The 22,806-nt window shown below is 46.0% G+C and overlaps 1 protein-coding gene across 5 annotated transcripts; it reads left to right on the forward strand.

Annotated features, from left to right (window-relative positions):
- The first annotated feature begins 638 nt into the window (after positions 1–638).
- On the forward strand, positions 639–22,630 carry HGFAC (HGF activator). Of its 5 annotated transcripts, XM_087936527.1 has the most exons (13): positions 639–767; positions 3,446–3,539; positions 4,483–4,605; positions 6,160–6,291; positions 7,799–7,915; positions 8,652–8,817; positions 11,665–11,750; positions 14,909–15,164; positions 17,076–17,215; positions 18,473–18,613; positions 20,045–20,177; positions 20,480–20,495; positions 22,368–22,630. In XM_087936527.1, exons 1-13 carry the CDS (start codon positions 699–701, stop codon positions 22,536–22,538), a joined length of 1,644 nt encoding a protein of 547 aa, XP_087792653.1. In that variant the 5' UTR covers positions 639–698; the 3' UTR covers positions 22,539–22,630. The 5 variants fall into 5 exon arrangements, with proteins under 5 accessions (XP_087792653.1, XP_026555558.2, XP_087792654.1 ...); XM_026699773.2 differs by lacking the exon at positions 20,480–20,495 and having other exon boundaries at positions 20,045–20,193; XM_087936528.1 differs by lacking the exons at positions 7,799–7,915; positions 20,480–20,495 and having other exon boundaries at positions 20,045–20,193.
- The last annotated feature ends 176 nt before the right edge of the window (positions 22,631–22,806 follow it).

The following is a 22,806-nucleotide window of genomic DNA, read 5'->3' on the forward strand; positions in this document are numbered from 1 at the left end:
ACAAAGACTCTAGGAAAAGCTCCCAAGGTTGTTTTGTATTTAAAAGAAAAAAAAAAAGAAAGGGAAATGTGATGACCCGGAGTGTACCACAAACATAACGAAATCCAAAATGTAAATAAATGTCCTTTAATGCCTCCAACTTGGCCCCACTGTTCAATAATTCTCAGTTGGAGATAAAACGTACTCAAAAATAATCTTCAAGAGAAAGCAATACAGTCCGAATTTAATGAGCAGATAGAGGTGAAATTAAAAAAACGAACAAACTACAATGACAAAATTTCCACAATGGAACAAGAGAAGTATTTACCAAATTCAAGGAGATAACAAGGCACAGTCTGTTGGAAGACACCCACCAAGATAACTTCAGACCAAAATAAAACACGCTTTGTTTCCAGCGTTTGCCAGTATGCTGGTCCAAATTCTTATGCCGTTGTCACACCTGCATCCCATGAAGAGGATCAAGGCCATCTCATCCCAAGTAGACCACGTCTCTTCCTTATCCTCTCCTCCCTGCGTGTCCTAGGATAGATAGGAGATGTGCCTGGGTCCTCCTCTGACTGCCCAGCCGGCCTCTGCCCTTCCCTGACCTCCGCCACAACCTCCGGAGCCACACCTCCACTCCCTGTCATCTGTTTGTCCTCTCCCTCAGAGTCAGTCTCCAACAGAGGCATGACAGGAAATTAGTGAAAGAGAAGACAATGAAAATCTACATTTTTTCCATGACACTTGCTCTGGTTTCAGGTCTGAGGAACGCTACTACTGGGCCGGTAAGTGTATGTAATATCTGCTTGCTTTTCACATTTTTGCTGGCTGAATCTGGAGTCCTAAAAAGGAGAAATTTGGGGAGGATAGCGGGAAGAGAAAGATGTCTTCCAAGAAATGTTCCTTGTGGCCCAGATTTTCTCCTTCTTACAGAGATCCAGATCCTTCTAACAGGAGTAGATAAAGGGTCAACCTCAACTTACAAATGCTTTCTTTAGTGACCATTCAGTATACAGGACTGCTTAACCACGGTGGCAAGGAAGGTCATAAAAACATGGGACAAAACTCAGGGTCTCCCTTAGCAACAGAAACGTTGGACTCGATGGCGGTTGTAAGTCGAGGACTGCCTCGGATTACAACCTGGAAATGGAGTCTGCGGTAGGTAGACACCTGGAGTCACACATTCGGAAAGATTGGACAAAGCAGGTGGCTTGTATTGATGAAGCTGGTAAAGACGCAGGTCTTCTCATCTGGAGACCAAAATCCTTTCCTGAAGGAAATACAGGCAACCCTTGGCGTACAACAGAGTCCAAAATTTCCGTTGTTAAGTGAGAAGTTGCATTTTGACACCTCCACCCCATCTGATCCCTTCTCTTGCCTCCATTCTTCAGTGAATCCCTGCGGTGGCTAAGTTAAATCACCCGGTTGTTAAGCAAATCCAGCTTCCTCCATTGACGGTTGCCAAAGAGGATATCACATGACAACTCCCCCCCCCACAAGGACACTGCAAACTGTTGTAAACACGAGTCAGGTGCCCAGACTCTGAATTTGGATTGTGTGACCACAGGGAAGGCTGCCAAAATGGTGTGAAAAACGGTCGTAAGCAGGGGTTGGGCTGCAAAAAAAATCAGCAACTGGTTCTCTGCCTGGTTGCTGGGTAGGCATGGTGGGCATGGCCTAGTCAGCCTCCTGCACCATGGCACGAGACCTGTTTTTCACCCTACCCGGGCTCCGGAGGCTTTCTTTGATCCTCCAGGAGAACAAAAACAGCCTCCCCTGACTCCGGAGGGTCTCCGCAAGCTAGAAACAGACCCATTTCTGGCCTTCTGGAGATTCTGGGACACCTGTTTTCTGCCCTCCCTGATCCTCCACGCAGTCCCTGCCCTTACCTGGGATCCAAAATGGGCCTCATTGAGACTCCTGGGAGGGGAGGGGAAGGGTGGGTAGGGCCAGCCAGTCATCGCAACTCAGTGAACCCGATGTTAAAAGTTAACATCCGGTTCGCCTGAACCAGTGCGAACCGTTAGCAGCCCTGGTCATAAATCAGTTTTACCAGTGCTGCTGTAACTTTGACCGGTCACTAGGTGAACCCATTGTAAGTCGAGGATTAACCTGGAGGCAATCCTGTGCCTGCCCCTCAGACCTGGCTGGGGTTGCCCGGAAGAATGGGTTTCCTCATCCTTTGAACCTCTCCCTAAAAAGAGATTAAAAACAGGGGGGAGGGGAAAACAAAATAAAATAAAAGTTTGGCAAGTTAGTTTCAGAGTACAGGCCTTCTCCGGGAATTCCTCCCCCTCCCCGTCTGTCCCAATGGCTTTGATGATAATGACGACGTGATGGATGATTGATTGACCAACACGAGGAGAGCAAGGGAGGACACCGGCCTCGGACTGCAGGAACAAGTTGAGGGTTGTTTTCCCTCTGCAAGTTGCAGGAGACTTCGCCTCACTGGTCTCTGAAACCCCGAGTCCCTTTCACACGGAACCTTCTCTTTCTTCAACCCTCTTTCTATTAAATGATAGATCATAGAATAGCAGAGTTGGAAGGGACCTTGGAGGTCATCAAGTCCAACCCCCCCTGCTTGAGCAGGAGAGTCCGTTATTCCAAATATTAGCCTCTGCCTAGGATCAAACTCACAGCCTCCTGATTGTGAGGCAAGAACTCCCATCTCTCTAGGCCAGCGCCATGGCATCCTTCAGCTTGCTTGGAAACTTCACCTTCCCAAATACGGAAGCGGGATAATGAGTGAGATTTAACAACAACAGCAACCACGAAGTTGGAAGGGACCTTGGAGGTCTTCTAGTCCAACCCCCTGCTCAAACAAGGCACCCTAGACTAGAGAGGGTGAACCTTTTAGGCACTGAGTGTATGCACATGAAGTGCTGGAAAACTGAAGACTAGCTGGCCGGTGCATGCAGGCCTGTTTTTTTGGCCATTTTCCGGGCTGTTTTCCAAAACATGCACGCCAGAAATCAGAAGAGCAGTTGGCGACAGCAGGAGTGCCCACTGAGAAGGATCTGCATGCCACCTCTGGCACATCTGCCAAAGGTTTGCCATCATGGCCCTAGATCACTGGTGGCTAACTTTTTTGGGCTCCTGTGCCAAACATTGTGCACGCACTTGTAGACTCGCACTTGCGTGCCAGCACCCAGAAGGCAATGCATGCCCCCCATGCCCCCTATGCATGCACACGCAATCCCCACCTCCCACCCACCCCTTACCTGCACTGCGCCTCACAGCTAATTTTCACCAGTTTGAGGCCTTTTTCGGCCTCCCAGGCTTCTGCAGGCTTTGCAGGACGAAAACTAGCCCCGTTTCGTCACTGCCAGAATTTTCGGAAAAACATTTTAGAGAGAGCAAGAGACAGAGGATCTGTTTACGCGGGGGGAAAAGTCAACCAGTCACACAATTTACTCTGACAAATTGCTTCTTCAAAATAAATTTGCATTGCTATTATTCCTAGGAGGAAATAAAAGCAGGCATTAAGACAACAGCCAACCCTCAGTATGAAGTCTATCAACACCAAAGCACCAAAAAGAATGACATGGAACAATCCGGTCAGAATTTAATTCTTTATTTGCTTGCACACAGCAGACAGAATCTTGCCAAACTAAACTCTTACTATTCTTATCCTGATAGATATAACCCAGGAGACACTAACTAGGCAGTGGATATCCTAACTCTTTCCTCTGCCTCCTATGCAGCTCTCTGCTGAGCTGCCCTCTTTTCTCCTTCTTCCCTTTCCCCTTCCTGCTTTCTTTCCTTCCCTAACCTTCACTTTCCTTTTCCTTCCTTTCCTCTCTCTATCCTATCTTTTCCTTCCCTTTCCTTCCTTTCCTTTCCCTTTCTCTTTCCCTTTCCTTCCTTTCCCTTTCCCTTCCTTTCCCCTCTTTATCCTACCTTTCCCTTTCCTTTCCCTTTCTGTTACTTTCCCTTCCCTTTTACTTCCTTTTCCCTTCCCCTCTCTATCCTACCTTTTCCTTCCCTTTCCTTCCTTTCCCTTCCTTTCCCTTCCCTTCCTTTCCCCCCTTTATTCTTCCTTTCCCTTCCCTTTCCCTTACTTTCCCCTCCCTTTTACTTCCTTTTCCCTTCCCCTCTCTATCCTACCTTTTCCTTCCCTTCCCTTCCTTTCCCTTTTCCCTTCCCTTCCCTCCTCCTTATTACCTTTCTTTGTTCTTCTTTCATTCAAGATTTGTACAGTTTTTAGCTCTGTCAAAAAAACCACTTCCTCAGTAAAAGTTATTTAAGAAAGAAGGAAGCGAGTTAGAATTGTCATGGCAAGGCCACCCCTAAAGAGAAAACCGCCAAGGGATCCACAGACAGAGGAGACCAATGCAGTGAATAACCACCCTAGAGGAGAATTCTCTACCTGGCCTCCAAGACCTGATCGTGGCTTGGTGTCGCCTAACAATCCTCTTTCCAATTGTGCTGTTCATTCATATACGGGGCCAATCCACTGCTGCCTTTCTTGATTTGCTCTTTGACTGCTTTCTTGTGTAGACGTTCCCCATGACTGCAGACGTAACCCTTGTAGAAATGGTGGCACTTGTTTCAGGGAATGTGACCAATGTCCTCAACGCTGCATCTGCCCTTCAGAATTCATGGGGAAACAGTGTGAAGTTGGTAAGCTGAGTCTCAAAAATGGCTTTCGTTTTGAAAATTGTAACTGGGCTGGTTTTGTGAGAGCGTTTCTCTTCCTATCCTGGAAACTTCCTCAGTTGTATTGCATGCTGTGGCAGATGGACATTCATGGATGCTTGGTTAGTTGAGATTCTCCACTGGGTCCATGACAATTCACTGCAGCCAACTCGCCATGGCCAACTCACCATGGCCAACTCATCACGGCCAACTCACCATAATCAATTCATTATGGCCAACTCATAATGGCCAACTTGCCATGAACAACTCACCATGGCCAACTCACCATAGTCAATCAACCACAGTCAACTCATCACGGGCAACTTGCTGTAGTCAATTCACAGTCAACTCATCATGGCCAACTTGCCATGGTCAAGTTGCCACAGCCAACTCGCTGCGGGACAAGAGTTACACTAATATCAAAGAAATGGTGGAATAGAATCATTAAAGAAAGGATGAAAGAGTTGGGACAGAATGAAATGTGACTAACAAACATTAAGATATGTATTTATTTATTTTAAATCATGAAATTGAAAACCCTTCCTCAGTAAAAGTCCCGCAGCAAGTTGTCATGCAGTGAGTTGTCAGCGGTGAGTTGGCTGTGCCAAGTTTTCCCATGATGTCTCCACCAACCATCCCTTCTGAAGGGTTCTTGACTAGCCTCCATTACGTCCCAGAAATGGTCCAGGAGGGAAGGGTGGACTCAGCTTATTCACAGAACTCTTGCATACCCCAGTTCAAATGCCATCGGGAAACCAAGGCAGCTACCCCTACAACTTTACCAGGCGATGCTGGGTCAGATACTGTTCTGACCCATGCCCTTTTCCAACAAATCAAATACAACCCAAAGGGAACAGAAACCTTTTAATACTTCTACCAAAATAATTAGCTGTGATAAGCACAAGCCTTGCCAAACTGTGCGAGACTTGCCAAAAGATAACAGACAAGAAATAATTCGCAATACAAGAATCTTCAAATACAAACTCAGAATAATGGAATGTCCACAAGGCTGGAGGTTCAAAACGTCTTTGCCTTCTGCAAAGAATGTTCATTTCACAGCTGGCTTTTATCTTCTTGAAGGAGGGGCCATTACCTTGCAGCCTTACTCCTGAGTCGCCCATGCTGCTGCAGCTGCTCTTTCCTGCAAGCAGCCCTGCATGCACGTGCCCTTGGCACAGGCTCCTCAGGAACCTCCTCATTGCTGCTGCCAGCCCCCACAATATCTGAAGGCAGCAGTCCACTCCCTGACGGTCCTGGCCCCTCACCTGAGTCCTCGCTCTCTTCAGCCGTCCACACCTGCTGCCGGCTAACCACAACAGATACTGGTCTTCCACCAGTACCCTCTTTTGGTCCATCCTCTGAAGACAAGGTGTGTTCAACAACCCTCTGATTTCTTACAAATGACCAGAAGTAAACCTGCTGCACGGTTGAAGCTGTGGGGGGGAAGATGCTTCAGGATGAAAAAACCGATTTTACAGCTCTTGATTGCAGACGTTGTGGTCCAGAGACTAAAGGCTTTTATGCTTCCTTCCATTGCAGCCAAATGCTTTGATGAGACTCTGTATGAATACTTTGAGGTTGGAGACAGTTGGGCCAGAATCTACCAAGGCTCAATACAAGCATGCACCTGTGTTAACAGCAAAATAGACTGCCATCCAGAAATGTATACAGGTATTGTGGCCTGGGAAATGTTGATTAGAATGCTTCCTTTGATGCATTGCAAAGAGATCCATCAATCAGAATAGAGCCGGAAGGGACCCTGGAGGTTGTCTAGTCCAACCCCCTACTCAAGCAGAAGAACCTATACCATTTCAGACAAGTGACTGTCCAGTCTCTTCTCAAAAGACCTCCAACCCACAACTTCTAGTGGCAACTTCTGTTCCACTGGTTAATTGTCCTCATTGTTAGGAAGTTTCTCCTCAATTCCAGGTTGCTAGAATTAGTTCCAGGTTGCTTCTCTCCTTGGTTAGTTTCCATCCATTGTTTCTTGTCCTGCCTTCTGGTCCTTTGCAGAATAGCTTGACTCCCTCTTCTTTGGGGCAGCCCCTCAAGTACTAGAATGCTGCTATCACGACCTCCTCACCAGTCCTTTTTATACCCAAACTGGCCAAGCCCAAATCCTGCAACCGTTCTTCATATGTTTTAGCCTCCAGGCCTTTAATCACCTTAGTTGCTCTTCTAAGCGAGTAAACGTTCTATGGTGAGTAACCCTTTCAAGGAGGCATGAGTAGTGCAGGAGGGGTGCTGAGCTAAAAAGGGTTATGTGATTGGCCAGCATAAGAGAAAGAAGAAAAGAAAGAAGAAAGAAAGAAAGAAAGAAAGAAAGAAAGAAAGAAAGAAAGAAAGAAAGAAAGAAAGAAAGAAAGAAAGAAAGAGGGAGGGGGAGGGAGGAACGGAAGAAGGAAGGAAGGAAGGAAGAGAAAGGAAAGGAGGGAAGAGGGAGGGGAGAGAGGGAGGAAAGAAGGAAAAGGAATGGAAGGAAAGAAGAAAAAGAAGAAAGAAGAGAAAGAAAGAGAGAGGGAGGGAGGAAAGGAAGAAGGAAGGAAGGAAGGAAGGAAGGAAGGAGAGGAGGAAGGAAGGAAGGAAGGAAGGAAAGAAGAAAAAGAGAAAGGGAAGGAGGGAAGAGGGCGAGAGGGAGGAAGGAAAGAAAGGAATGGAAGGAAAGAAGGAAAGAAGAAAAGACAAAGAAAGAGAATGATGGAGGAAAGGAAGAAGGAAGGAAGGAAGGAAGAAAAGAAGAAAGGAAGGAGGGAAGAGGGAGGGGGGAAGGAAGGAAAGGAATAGAAGGAAAGAAAAAGAGAAAGAAAGAAGGAGGGAGGAAAGGAATGGAAGGAAGGAAAGAAAAAAGAGAAAGAAAGGAAGAGCGAGGGAGGAAAGAAGGAGGGAGAGAGAGGGAGGAAGGAAGGAAGGGAGGGAAGGAAGGAAAAGAAGGAAACAAGAGAAATGACACATTTCACTATTGGCTGGCTGTTTCCCAATATTTAAAGTGAAAACACCTAAACCTGGTTCTGCAGGTGAGGATTCCTCAAAGGTTCCTTCGTGGTAGCTAGAGAAGTCTCAAAAACCATCCACAGAAACGCCAGTTCCTGGCGTAGCTCTCAGTGCTTTGTATATTATCAGGGAAATGTCGGTTTTAAGGGGCCCCCTTTGGCCTGTGCTTGGCTCCCTCCCTTTGCAGACTGTCCCTCCGACCCCTGCCTGCTCCGGGGCAGCCGCTCTTGCAGGAGGACGCTCTTCTCGGACACCACCATCTGCATGTGCAGCCACCTCTTCAGAGGGAGACACTGCAACCTGGGTGAGCCTAAGTCACATTTTTCAATGCCATTGTGGAACGGTCACTAAATGGAGCGCTGTAAGTCGAGGGCTACCTCTACTACAAAAAAAGAGAGGATATAAACAATGCGCGCGTTCACACCCCCCCCTCTCCCACTTCTCTGTATCTTTTTGGCCTGAGTAACTCCTAAAGGGCGATCTTCCAAGTGAACATTTTATTTGAAGTTGGAACAGTGGGTGGCATTCAACTGATGTAACGTCCGGTTTGGTGAGTGCGTGATCAATTTATTTTTATTTTTTTTAAAAAAAGTTTTATTGATTTTAACAACAAACAAAACCACATAAAACAAACAACATAAAACAAAAAAACATCCTCCTCCTTCATTGATTTACAAACAGTGTATCGGTTGGCTTACCACTTTTTTTTTGTGCATCCGTTTCCTAGACGCCATTATAGTTATATTACATAATAACTCATATTATCAATCAACAATTGTATAACCTAGTATCATTACTGAAAAATCATTTAACTATAATTTTGTTAATTCATACTTTAATGAGATAACTATAATTTACTTAATTATTTTACAACAAATCATAAGATCATACCAAATCTATCTTAATAAAGTTTTATAAAAATATCAAAGAAAAAAGAAAAAGAAAATATATATTCATTATATTATATAGTGCGCGATCAATTTATTGATTGATTTATTTTGGCCCGGACTTGAATCTTTTGCCTTTCCTTCTTCCATCAGCTCCAAGTCAAAGCTGTTATTTGGGTAATGCGACCAATTACCTGGGCCTGGCCAAGAAGACCATCTCTGGAGATGATTGCCTTCCATGGACCTCCGACCTCCTCTCCTACAACGACCCTCAAACAAACACGGTGCAGCTGGGATTGGGCTCCCATTCCTACTGCCGGTAAGTCTCCAGAGATGTAACTCCTTTGTAAGAACAGTTTGGAGTAGGTGTCAATCATCCAGGTCATGGCTTTTCTCAGAATTTAAGATCAAATCATCCATTGGGTCTCCGTTGAATGCTAGTCCTATAAATTCTAATGATTGTTCCTGTACCTCTGACAAGCCAATTAAGTGTGATCAGGAAAATAAAGTGTGACTATGCTGCACATGGGATGAGCAAATTGTCACGTTGATTAAATATCAAATATTTAAAGGGTTGCTGCAGAAAAGAAGAAATGGACTTATTCTTGATTGCCCCAAAATTAGAAGAAGCAAGTTAGCTCAGACTAAGACATCAGAATAATAGTCCTGTCTATACAGTCTTTGAGGGGCCCTGGTGCTCTCTGATTTTGCTTGTTTTCTTGTAGATGTTTCATTGCTCATGACTCATCTGTGCTAGTTAGGAGTAGAGTTTGCTGTCAGTTTCTATTCTAGTGCAATGATGGCGAACATTTTTTGTTGTGGTGTGCCAAAAGTGTGAACGTGCGCGATAGCGCGTGCGTGCACAGGACGGCACCCACAATGCAATGCAGCCCTCCCTGCACATGCACACACAACACCTCTGCCCCATACCCCCTTACATGCACTGTCCATGCGCGCACCTCCCCGCTGATTTTTGGCCTGTTTGAGGAAAGCCTCTGCAGCCTCGGGAGGCCGGAAAATGGGCCTTCCGGAAATACCAGAAGTGCCTGTTTTCAGCCTCTGAAGGGCCTCTGCAGCCTAAGGGAGGCTGTTTTTGCCCTCCCGGGGGTTTGAGGGAAGCTTCTGCAGCCTCGGGAGGCTGAAAACGGGCCTGTTTTGGCACTTCCGGTATTTCCAGAATACCCGTTTTTCGGCCTCCCGAGGCTGCAGAGGCTTCCTTCGAGCCTCCGGGAGGACGAAAACAGCCTCAAGCGGGTTAAAAATCAGCTGGGAGGCACGCACATGCACAGTGCAGGTAAGTTTGGCTGGGACTTGTGTGCCCACACAAATGGCTCTATGTGCCACCTGTGGCACGCGTGCCTTAGGTTCACCATCATGGTTCTACTGGCTTGCCTATCGGTATTGCGGAGGAGCACCCCTTAGTAGCACTGATGATCCAAGAATGATAGCTTCTCATCCAAGCCAAGCCAAGCATTCTCAGCCAAGTGAAGCATGGCCGGCTGAGGGATTCTGGGAGTTGAAGTCCCAGACACCCCTGCTGTATACAGCATAATCGGTTCACAAACTCCCTAAATTGCTGGCAAGACCATGATCCAAGAAAGAGGATTGTGCCAAGTGAGGCAAAGAGTGAGAAAGCAAAGAGAAGATAGAATTGGTTTCAGTGACTTGAGACCCCAGGTACCACTTAGGGTGGCCCTTGGAGGGAGGGAATTAGGAGGAGGGGGGTCCCACAAAGCCACTCCAGATTTATTAATTTCATTTATTTATTTATTTTGTTTGTCAAACATGTACAAGATAACAAGTATGAACATATAAACAAGAGCAAAGGAAGTAAATACAGATAAATGGGGACAGTTAGACAGGGACGGTAGGCAGGTTGGTGCACTTATGCACGCCTCCTTTAGGACCTCTTAGGAATGGGATGAGGTTCACGGTAGACAGTTTGAGGTTGAAGCTGTGAGGGGGTTGAGGCCGTAACAATGGAGTCTGACAGGGCATTCCGGGCGTTGACCGTTCTCTGTGGCTGAAGTTGTATTTTCAGCAATCGAGTTTGGAGCAGTGTATCTTGAGTTTCTCTTGGTTGTTTGCCCACGTATTACTGTGATTGAGGCTGAAGAAGTCCAGAGGTGGGATTCAGTAGGTACTGACCAGTTCTGGAGAACCGGTAGTGGAAATTTTGAATAATTCGGAGAACTGGCAAATCCCACCTCTGACTGGAGATGTTACAGTATCCTTCCCCTGCCAGGCCCACCAACCGGTAGTAAAAAAAAAATTGAATCCCACCACTGTCGTTGACAGGCAAGATGTTATAGCAGACAATGATTCTTTCTCTTTTCTCAATCTATATGCTAACCATCTACCTGGTTTGTTTGCATCTTCAAAACAGTTCTGTTTAGCACCTCTAATTTTCTGTGCTATTTCTTCTTTCTCTATTTGACCCATTTTGTGTTTAATTATATCCATTTTTAGTTTGATGTCCTTTTTCTGTGGCGTTTTCTGTAGCTCTTTTTCAAGTCTTTTATGCTCATCTTCTAGAACCTTAGTGGCGTGCCTTTTCCTAATATTCCTTTTCCTTGTATAGTCTATTATCAAGCCTCTAGCGTATGCCTTCATTGTGTCCCACACATTCTGAATTGATGTATCTTCTTTTTTGTTTTCTCTAAAGAAAAAGGCCAATTCTTTCTCCATCCGCTGAGTAAAGTCTTTTTCCTTTAAAATAGTATTATTTAACGTCCATCTCGATCTTCTCTTTTGTCCTTTCCATTTAATTGTCATTGGGTTGTGGTCTTCCCAAGTACTTGTTTCAATATTTGTTTCTTGAATATTAGATATTAATTCTGTTGACATCCATATCATGTCTATTCTGGACCATGATAAATGTCTATTTGAGTAAAAGGTATATTGTTTGGTTTTAGCGTTTCTTTCTCTCCATATATCTCTCCATATATTCAATGACAAAGAGGTCCCTCACAGATAGCTGGGCATCTCCTAAACACCGAGGAGCCATTTTAGAGTCCTTTCCCTGCCCTTCCCTCTGACATTAGCAAATCCTAAGTCAAATCCACATTTGAAGGGCGGGAACTCCTAACAAAACCAGAAGACATCCAGCCTGGAAGTCAACGGGTTGCTCAAAGAGTTAATTCCTTCACTTTTTCCAATGCCTTAGAAGTCCAGATGAGGACGAGCAGCCATGGTGCTATTTCATTAAGGACAGCGGGCTGTCTTGGGGATACTGCAATGTGTCATCATGCCGTAAGTAACCTGTAAATCACAGGATTCAACTTAGGTTGCACCGCGAAATTAGCCCAAATAATGGGCAGGCGCAGGGGTGGGAGTCTACCGGCTTGGACTGGTTCGGGTGAACCATTAGCTCCAACGATGAACTGGCCATGAACCGGTTCACTTGGACAATCACATGGGCCCCGCCCGCCAGCCCTTGCGCTGTACTTACTTATATCCTCTCAGCTGATTCGTGCGGCAGAGCATATTGCCGCTCCTCAGCTGTGTTACTCCCCAGTAGTAGCATAGCAGGTAAGTTTTTTCAGAAAGCAGTCCACACACATGCAGTGTGCGCGCTCGCACAGCGCATGATCACTGAACCGGTTGTTACACCAGCAGCATCCCACCACTGGACAGATGTGTTCTTAAATGTAGATGTGGTAATAACCCAAAAAGGGACAGGAGACCAGGAACGATAAAGAGCTTGTTTATTTAGCATTTGCAAAGGCCGGGACCCCTTCTCCCTCAAATGAGAGGGATAGGAGACCCCTCCCACAGGCAGGTTGGAGATTTTTATACACTTCTGCATACAAGATTCTGTTAATCTTGTCACCTTATCCTGTTTCCTACGGGTAATTTTCCAGTAGTCGCCACCTACTCACTTATCTCATTTCCAGATAACTCCATCTCTTATGGCGTATCCCCATGATGGCAAACCTATGGCAGGTGTGCCGGAAGTGGCAGGCAGAGCCATTTCCCCCAGCATGTGAGAGCTCACCTGGAAGAGCCCCACTGCGCATGTGAATACACCGCTGCCACCCGACAGATGATTGTCGGGTATCTGGCGTGTATGTGCGGGGGGTATGCGTGGGAGACATGTGTGCATGTGCAGAGACATGCATCATGCGCTGGAGGTCACACACACATGCGCAGACGCACAGCAGGGCGGTGATCACGTGCACATGCGCAGATGCGCGGTGCATGGAGGGGCGATTGTGCATACATGTGCAGATGTGTGGTGCATGAAGGGTGATCGCGCACACATGCACAGATGCATGGCACACAGCAGGGGAATCACACACGCATGCACAGAGATGTGCTGTGCGTGGTGGGGGAATCATGCGCGCAGGTGCAGAGATGCATAACGCGCAGCGGTGGAATCATGCATGCATGCACAGATGCCCAGCGCACTGCAGGGGATCACACACGCATGCGCAGATGTGCAGCACGTGGCAAGGGGATCATGTGCGCATGCGCAGGAGGGGTGGGCCAGCACACATTACCTTCTGGGTGCTGGCATGCAAATGTAAGCGCATGAGCGCACATGCAATTATAGGCAAGGGAGCCAAAAAGGGTTTGCCACCACTGGCGTATCCTATATTCTGTTTGGCAGATTGTCTATTCTAGGATACTGGTATGAATATCAGCATTTCTTAATTTTAGCATACAATAACACATTAAACAGTGTGTACTGCCAGGTCTGTGACCTGCCAAAATTTGACACGTTCCAGAGTATGAAATAACCTTGTTTTTGTGATTAATACAACATTGATAGAATTGTTACTTAATATTCCAGTAATATTGCCATAGGTCATTGATAGGGTAAATATGGTGTTACTTATATTTTCTTATTTTCACAGGTATAATCCTCAATATGTAATTTTACATATCATAGTAGACTTTTAAAAAAAAACCTACAGTTACCAATCAGTGTCACGTCAATATCAATCTTTGTTCCCATACCATCCCTCTGGTCAGTCTCTCCTCATTACAGGTAGTCCTCGACTTACGATCACAACTGAGCCTGAAATCTCTGTTGTTAAGTGAGACATTTGCCAAGTGAGTTTGGCCCCGTTTTACAACTTTTCTTGCCACCATGGCGATGCGGATCGTTGCATTTGTTAAATTAATAACATGGTTGTGAGGTTGTGAGATCATGATAAAAATAAAACAACAGGCTGTGATAATCAGAACCCGCAACAGGCTTTAATTAATAGATATTGCGATACCGACCCGCGATCTCCCAGACCGCAGTTTGAGAGAAAGGAGTCGCCCCCTTCCAGTAAATACATCCTTATATAGGATTATCACGTTTAGAAGATTACATCACACTTCCCGTTTTGCACCTATAGAAATTACGGAGATTCTCATGAGAGATCCATGGAAATCCCGCAACTTTCTCCACTACACCACTTATCATCAGATTTCCTGTTTTCTACTTAAAAGATTAACACAAGAGATCATTAATAACTCTTATAATGTCAGGGCAACCCTTTATGCATCTCAGACCAAGCTGAGGACATAATATTTTGCAATTCTACATAACTTGAGCAGAATAAACACGTTCATAACAAGTTATATAAATGTTCTGATCTCTAAAGTTCAAATTAAGAGCAAACATGGAGTCTGTCTTGCTCTTTATATTCTTAGGTGTATAAGGTAAATGTCCACATATAACCGAGGTGAATCTGGAGTCTCCATTGACCTTCCTGGTCAGAAGGTGGCAAAAGGGGATCACTTGACCCCCCCCACCCCCACCCCCACCCCGGGGGAAACACAGCAATGGTGATAAATCTGAATCAGTGGCCAAGCGCCTGAATTTTGATCAGGTGACCAGGGGGATGCTGCAACCGTCGTATGTGTGAAAAAAAGGTGCTAAGTCTCTTTTTTTTCAGTGCCGTGGTAACTTTGAGCAGTCACTCAATGAACTGCCGTACGTCAAGGACTGCCTGTATTACAGAAGGCTTAGCAAGGACAGGTTCCTCTCTTCTAGAATAACAGTAAAAGATTCACTGTCCGGTTGTGTCTGACTGTAGGACCCGGTGCTCATCTCCATTTTTAGATGAAAGGAGCCAGCATTGTCCGAAGACCTTTCCATGGTCATGCGGCCATCATGGCTATATGTCAAATGCTCACAGAGCGCTCTTATCTTCCCACCAAAGAGGTACCGATTGATCTACTCGCATTTGCATGCCTTCGAACTGCTAGTTGGGCTGGAGATGAGACAAGGACAGAGCTCACCCCGTCGCGCAGCGCTCGGGTCTCGAACCCAGGCTATCAGCAGATAAGCTCAGCAACTTTAACCACTGAGCCGTCACGCCCTCTCCCTCCTACAGCAACATTCTGAAAAGCAAACAGAAGGAAAATCCAGTCAGGAAATAAGAGATTCCCTCTCCTCACCCTTCTTTCAGGAAGCGGGCGCAGGCTGCTGCCGCCACCGCCAAACTTTCTCCCAGAAGCTGTGGATGAGTTTGCCATGATCAAGAAGTCGTGTGGGAGGAGGCACAAGAAGCAGAAGTTTGTAAGACCCAGAATTGTGGGGGGATCTTCTGCCTTGCCAGGATCCCACCCCTGGCTGGCCAGCATAAACGTCGGCAGGAATTTCTGTGCCGGAAGCCTTATTCGCTCTTGCTGGCTGGTCACATCGGCCCATTGTTTCGCTAACAGGTAATGCCCCTCGCTTTGTTGATGGGTCTCAAACTCTGAATTTCTTTCAAAGATCTTCCGGGAGCCAATTGGTGAGGGCCCAGTGAAAATGATTTCCCTGAGCTCCAAAATGGTCCAGACCTTCCTCCGCCTCCTTTTCTCCCCCTTCCTCCTCCTCCTCCTCCTCCTCCTCTTCTCCTTCTTCCTCCTCCTCTTCCTTTCCCTCTTCTTCTTCCTCTTCCTCCTTTCCCTTCTTCTTCCTCCTCCTCCTCTTCTTCCTCTTCCTCCTCCTTCTTTCCCCCTCTTTCCAGCTTCCTCCTCCTCTTCCTCCTCCTTTCTCCCTCCTCTTCCTCCTCTTCTTCTCCTTCTTCTTCCTCCTCTTCCTTTCCCTTTTCTTCCTCCTCCTCCTTTACCCCCTTCTTCCTCTTTCTCCTTCTCTTCCCCTTCCTTCTCCTCCTCCTACTCAACTTCTTCTTCTTCTTCCTCCTCCTCTTCCTTTCCCTCTTTTTCTTCTTCTTCTTCCTCCTCCTCCTCCTTCTCTCTCTGCTCCTGCTGAGTTCCCAAGGATATCCTCCAGTTACCTCACTGAGGGCAGAGTTGAATGCAGGAGGGTGACAGAAGAGCCCCAGCGGGCACTCCCAACCCCCAACCCCAACCCCTTTTTAACATGCGCTGCATGGCTGCGGTGGCCATCTTGACTTTCAGACCCCACCATATGGCCACCTCTGCTCATATTCTTCTTCAGACCCCAGAGGACTGAAGCAAGGAGGAAGGAGAAGCACAAAGCCCCATCACTCAGCAGGCAGAGAAGCAGGAAGGGAAGGCTGCATCTTGGTACCTTCTGCCCAGGCAGAAAGCTTTGGATGTTGGAATTGGCATCCTTGCCTTCCTCACTTTGGCTCTGAGAAAGATTGGATCAGTGATCAACTGCCCATACAGTGGGGTGAAGGCTCAGGATAGGATGCCTGTCAACTCGTAAAGCATTCCTATGCCTGTTTCTGAGTTGCCATAAGAAGGAGGGGGAGAAACCTATACCAAAGAGAGAAAAAAACCCAGAAGCACATTCCACACTTATAAAGATTTTATAAGACTTTAACTTATAAAGGTTGTGTTGTGGTTAGCCGGCAGCAGGTGCGGACGGCTGAGGAGAGCGAGGACTCAGATGAGGGGCCAGGACCATTAGGGAGTGGACTGCTGCCTTCAGAGATTGTGGGGGCTGGCAGCAGCGATGAGGAGGTTCCCGAGGAGCCTGTGCCAAGTGCGCGTGCGCGCAGGATTGCTCATAGGAAAGAGCAGCTACAACAGCACGGGCGACTTGGGAGTAAGGCTGCAAGGTAATGGCCCCTCCTTCAAGAAGAGAAAAGCCAACTGTGAAATGAATGTTCTTTGTAGAAGGCAAAGACGTTTTGAGCCTCCAGCCTTGTGGACATTCCAGTATCCTGAGTTTGTATTGGAAGATTCTTGTATTGCAAATTATTTCTCGTCTGTTATCTTTTGGCAAGTCTCACACAGTTTGGCAAGGCTTGTGCTTATCACAGCTAATTATTTTGCAGAAGCATTAAAAGGTTTCTGTTCCCTTTGGATTGTGTTTGATTTTTTGGAAAAGGGCGTGGGTCAGAACAGATTGTAGCCTTGGCTACTGGATCTTCTGCCCTCAAAAATCCTTCATTGGAGAGTGTAATTGATGATACCCAGCCGTGAATGAATTGGAGAATCTGATTTAGGACACACCTGGGATGAGGTGAGGGAAAACAGGGTCTTAGGTGATAGTAAATTACGCATCTCAGAGTTGGCTTCATACGGGTTAGTGCTGGACACGTTGCTCCTAATCAATCTTTTGGATTCTTTTGAAGCTTGAGACTCATGATGTAATTAGGGCAATTGCTGGAACTCTGACAGTGCCGTTAAGAGGGCTTTTCTCATTTCTTTCAGCCCGCTGACGTCAACCGTCCATGTTGTTTTGGGACAACATTTTTTCAACAAAACAACAGACATCACTCAGGAATTTAAGATAGAGAAGTACATCATGCATCCTGACTACTCCGTGTTCAACCCAACTGAAAACGACATTGGTGAGCTCTTTTTCTTGTCTCTTTCTTGCCATGTAAAGCAGTGGTCCCCAACCTTTTCAGGGATGGTTTCATGCACACACTGCTTTTCACAAACACAATTTCACACGAGTGCACACATTCTCTTGCCTGTCACTTCTGCAATTCGGTTCCAAATGGGCTGCGTGCTGACACTGGGCCATGGACTGGGAGCAGGATAACCATGATGTAAAGACTAAATTCCATTTATTGGATCAAGAATAGAGTAGAGTAGAGTAGAGTAAGGAATGGAATGGAATGGAATATGATAGGATAGGATAGATTTGAATATGAATAGAATATGAATGGAATAGAATAATTGTAGAATGAATTAAGAATGGAATGGAATAGAATAGAATAAGAATAGAATAGCATAGATATTTGGATGAAGAATAGAATAGAATAAGAATAAGAATAAAACAGAATATCAGAATAAAGAGTAGAGTAGAGTAGAATTAGAATAGAATAGAATAGAATAGAATAGAATAGAATAGAATAGAATATCAGAATAAAGAATAGAAAAGTAGAGTAGAATTAGAATTAGAATTAGAATTAGAATTAGAATAGAATAGATTAGAAAATAGAACAGAATAGAATAGAATAGAAAATAGAACAGAATAGAATAAGAATAGAATAGAATAGAATAGAATAGAATAGAATAGAATAGAATAGAAAATAGAACAGAATAGAATAAGAATAGAATAGAATAGAATAGAATAGAATAGAATAGAATAGAATAGAATAGAATAGAATAGAATAGAATATCGGAATAAAGAATAGAAAAGTAGAGTAGAATTAGAATTAGAATTAGAATTAGAATTAGAATAGAATAGATTAGAAAATAGAACAGAATAGAATAGAATAGAAAATAGAACAGAATAGAATAAGAATAGAATAGAATAGAATAGAATAGAATAGAATAGAATAGAATAGAAAATAGAACAGAATAGAATAAGAATAGAATAGAATAGAATAGAATAGAATAGAAAATAAAACAGAATAAAATAAGAACAGAACAGAACAGAATAGAATAGAATAGAATAGAACAGAACAGAACAAGAACAGAACAGAACAGAACAGAATAGAATAGAATAGAATAGAATACCACCTATTCTGTACCTGTGCATTTTGGTTTTTCTACTAGTTTCAGTGTAGAATAAGCACTAAGGCCACGGGGCAGAAGGCCAGCTAATAGTAATTCACTCCCTTCCCCATTCATCCTATTCTTCCCTTCTCTTGCAGTTTTAGTTAAACTCAAGAAAGTCAACCAACGCTGTGCAGTGAGATCTCGATTTATTCAACCCATATGCCTGCCAGAAGCTTCCATGTCTTTCCCAGACCACTACAAATGCTACGTTGTCGGATGGGGATACTTGCATCAAAGTAAGAGTTGGGGTGCCTGATCACCCCCTTATTGCCAGGAGTTTCCGCTGACTCCAGGACGAGCTTCATGGTGTCAGCCCATCACACTCGGTCTTTCTATAGTTGATGTTTTCAATCGAGCGCTGGTGGCACAGTGGTTAGAATGCGGTATTGCAGGAAAACTCTTCCCACAGCCAGGAAGTTCAATCCTGAATCCGGAAATGGGCAGATGCTGGAGCAGCTTCCATGGCCCATGGGAACCCTTCTTCTAAATTCAAGGGGTCTTTCCCTGCCTTGGAGCTGTTGATGCACCTTTTGTCCTAGATGGGTTGAAGAAACCCAGGATTCTCAAATGCTGTGGGGGGGTTTCCAGAAGACCTTTGTGGACCTCTGGCATTAGGAGCAGAATCTGCCCTCTTCCTCTTGATGACCCCTGTGGGTGCCAAGGAGCCTGGGCTTCTTCCTGGTTGTGCAGGGAACAGTCAAAGAGACCAAGGGATAGGTACAGTGGAAGTGTGAAAGGTGTGTGTGCCGGTCACACTTTAGAACATGCAAGGGTGCCTACCAGAAAGTGGGAAGGGCAATACTAATGATATTTTTACTGAAACTCTTGTGGGGGGGTCTATGGCAATTCATTATGGCCAACTTGCCATGGCCAACTGGTCATGGCCTACTTGTCATGACCAACTCACCACAGCCAATTCTCCATGGCCAACTCACCAGTCAACTTGTCACAGCAAAACTCATTATAGCCAACTTACCATGGCCAACTTTCCAAGGCCAGCTTGTCATGGCCAACTCACCAGAGTCAACTTGCCACAGCCAACTCACCATGGCCAACTCATCATGGCCAACTTGCCATGGCCAACTCACCAGTCAACTTGCCACAGCCAACTCACTGGAGCCAATTCGCCATGGCCAACTTGCCATGGCCAGCTTGTCATGGCCAACTCACCACGGCCAACTTGGCATGGCCAACTCACCAGTCAACTTGCCACAGCCAACTCACTGGAGCCAATTCGCCATGGCCAACTTGCCATGGCCAGCTTGTCATGGCCAACTCACCACGGCCAACTTGGCATGGCCAACTAGCCATGGTCAGCTCACTATGGCCACTGCCAACTTGTTGTGGGATGACTCACTGTGGGGGAAGAGTTATACTAATCCCGAAGAAATGGTGGAATAAAACCATTAAAGAAGGGATGCAAAAGGAGGAGCAAAATGAAATGTAAATGACAAAAATGAAAAGATTTTATTTTTTAAAAATAATCGATTTCTTAAATTGTCCTGCGTTGAGTTGGCTGTGGCAAGTGGGCAATGACGAGTTGGCGAAGGCAAGTTGTCCCATTCAGCTTGTGGGTGTCCTTTTTCCGCTTTGTCACGGAACTAAAGCCCTCTTTGGGGCCCAGCTGCTGTTCCTCGGACTTATTTTCCTTCTCATCCTTTGAGCAGATTCATCCAGATACTCCAATGTGGTGCAAGAAGCATTAATTCCGATTATCCCAGATTACAAGTGTCAAAATGCGGACGTTTATGGAGCTGAAATCAGTGAAAATATGTTCTGTGCTGGTTACCTTGACGGCAGGTCAGATGCTTGCCAGGTAATCCTGTGGAGTTTCTGCAGAAATTAGCCGTGTGTGGAGTCTGGGCAACTCAATGGAGCTAGCAGAGTGTTTACTGGCCGGATGCCCTTCCTGTCACCAATGCGGAGTTTTGTTCGGCAGATATATTCTCATTGTGCCCAGAGAGAGAAATATTTGCCTCTACCTAGGATCGTACTCACAGCCTTCTGATAGTGAGGTGACAGCTTCACCTCTAGGCTACCGCATCCCTCCATAGTACACACATATATATAATATATATGGCTGTTGGTTATCTTGATGGCAGGTCAGACGCTTGCCAGGTAATCCTCTGGAGTTTCTGCAGGAATTAGCCGTGTGTGGATGTGACAGCATAAAATTGTGAGGCCATAGTATGCACACACACACACACACACACACTTACACTTATATTCATCTTCTTTTAACAACCTCATAATCCCTTGCGGGGTAGATCTCAGCAATTGAATGGAGCTGAGTGTTTACTGGCCAGATGCCTTTCCTGTCGCCAGTGCAGAGTTATATTTGGCAGATATATTCCCAGTGTGCCCAGAGAGAGAAAAATTTCTGCCTCTACCGAGAATCAAACTCAAAACCTTCTGATTCTAAGGTGAGAGTTCCACCTCTAGGCCACCGCACCCCTCCATAGTACACACACACACACGTTTTCTTAAGTTTTTGCAGGTACTTACATGTATGATATTCAGCTTTGTTCGGGTATTTTCCCACGTCATAGTAGTTGTGCTTTTAAAGTTGTAGCAACGTTTCGGCAGAATCTCATCTGCCATCATCAGGCTTCTGTATTGTGTTCATCTGTGAGTCAGACTTTCACTGAAACGGCTGTAAAAGTCTGACTCACAGACAAACACAATACAGAAGCCTGATGATGGCAGATGAGATTCTTCCAAAACATTGCTACAACTTTAAAAGCACAACTACTATGACGTGGGAAAATACCCGAACAAAGCTGAATACCATACATGTAAGTACCTGCGAAAACTTAAAAAGCACAACTACAATGACGTGGAAAATGCCCAAGTAAAGTTGGACCTTCCATTTTGAGATATGCCTTGTGATAACTTCTCAGGAAAAGCTAGAAGATCATGTCGATGTTATACAGAACTCCCTCCCTCCTTCTCCTCTTCCTCCCTCCCTCCCTCCCTCCCTCCTTTCCTCCCTCCCTCCCTCCCTCCCTCCCTCCCTCCCTCCCAACCCTATTCCTTCCAGTTCTGAGCTGTGCATTTTTGGGAGGTCTTGGAAGAAAGGAAAGACGAGCTGTGCTTTGTTGAGCCAACCTGGGGAGTTTGGTTACTTTTGATTTATTTATTTTTAAATTTTCCAGCTGCATCCAGCTGTGGGCTCTTGCTCAGGTGGAATGTGGCTTTCTCGGGGAAGAAGAGTGGGGGGTCACGAGAGTTCGGAGGCTCTGCCCTCCCCACTTTCCCCTGTCCCCCACCCCCTTCTCTCTTCTCCTATCAACGAACCCCACCTCGCCCCTGGCTTTTACCGGAGACATAGCCCCCCCAAAAGCCATTTTCTAATTGCTTTAATCTTCCCTTGTGAGCCCAACTTCCTTTTCCCCTTTACCTTTTCTAGTTTTTCCCCTCACCATTTTCGTCCTTGAGTGTCCAAACAATTCATTCAGCAGCCCCCCCCCCTTTTTTTTTACCCCTCACCGAAATTACGGGTTTCCTTTTCCCAATTCATGGGGACCATTTCCATCTTCACGGAGATCTTCAGGTGCCCTGAGAGGACAGCGGTGGGCTTCAAATTTTTTTTAGCAAGGAGTTCTCTGACCGGTGGCTGGGTGGGAGTGGCCATGGTGGGCGTGGCCTAGTTGGCCTCCTGCACCATGGAGGCAGGGGATTGTTTCCGCCCTCCCCGGACTCCTGAGGCTTTTCTCGAGCCTCCCAGGGGGCAAAAATGACTTCCCCAGGCTCCAGGAATGGGATTTGGGGGTTCCCCAAACTATACAGAATCTTCGCAGGGGCTCCCCCAAACCCCAATGAACCCCCAGCAGCCTACCCCTATGAGGTGGGGGGGTCTACCCATCGGTTTCCCCCTAACCAAAACGCAACTACCATTCGAAGTTACCCCAAAAGGAAACCCTGGCTGGCTGAGATTTGTGACGTCGTGTAGCTCTTCCATTTACCTTCACCTTCTCCTCTGTCTCCCAGGGTGATTCGGGGGGGCCCTTGGCCTGCGAAAGGGATGGTGCCTTTTACCTGTACGGCATCGTCAGCTGGGGTGACGGTTGTGGCAAGGCCAGGAAGCCGGGAGTCTACACCAAGGTGACAAACTACGTCAATTGGATCGAGCAGGTGATCCAGCGCCCGCCCAAAGGATAATCAGGATGCCTTCGTAGAGGGAGCATCCACCTTCGCGGGGTGCACCGATGGTGCACCGCGCACTCTCGAGAATAAACGCTCTTTCTACCAAACATTTTCTTTTTCTGGTGCTGGCAGAATGAGGAGAAAAAAAGTGGACTCCAAAATCCAAGATGTCCTACAAGGAACTCAAGACTCATGCTCTCCTTGGAAGCCTCCAGTGATGAAGCTCCCACAACTTCCAAGGGCAACTTCTGTTCCATGGGTTGATTGTTCTCCCTGTCAGAAA

This window comes from Pseudonaja textilis, chromosome 6 (genome assembly GCF_049901715.1).
Source record: "Pseudonaja textilis isolate UNSWEBS1 chromosome 6, rPseTex1.2, whole genome shotgun sequence".
Classification (NCBI taxonomy): domain Eukaryota; kingdom Metazoa; phylum Chordata; class Lepidosauria; order Squamata; family Elapidae; genus Pseudonaja; species Pseudonaja textilis.

Coding starts and splice junctions, on each gene's coding strand:
- HGFAC (XM_026699773.2), top strand. CDS start 699: ATGAAAATCTACATTTTTTCCATGACACTTGCTCTGGTTTCAGGTCTG. Junction 11,751..14,908: donor CTGCAATGTGTCATCATGCC/GTAAGTAACCTG, acceptor CCCTTCTTTCAG/GAAGCGGGCGCAGGCTGCTG. Junction 18,614..20,044: donor ATGGGGATACTTGCATCAAA/GTAAGAGTTGGG, acceptor TCCTTTGAGCAG/ATTCATCCAGATACTCCAAT.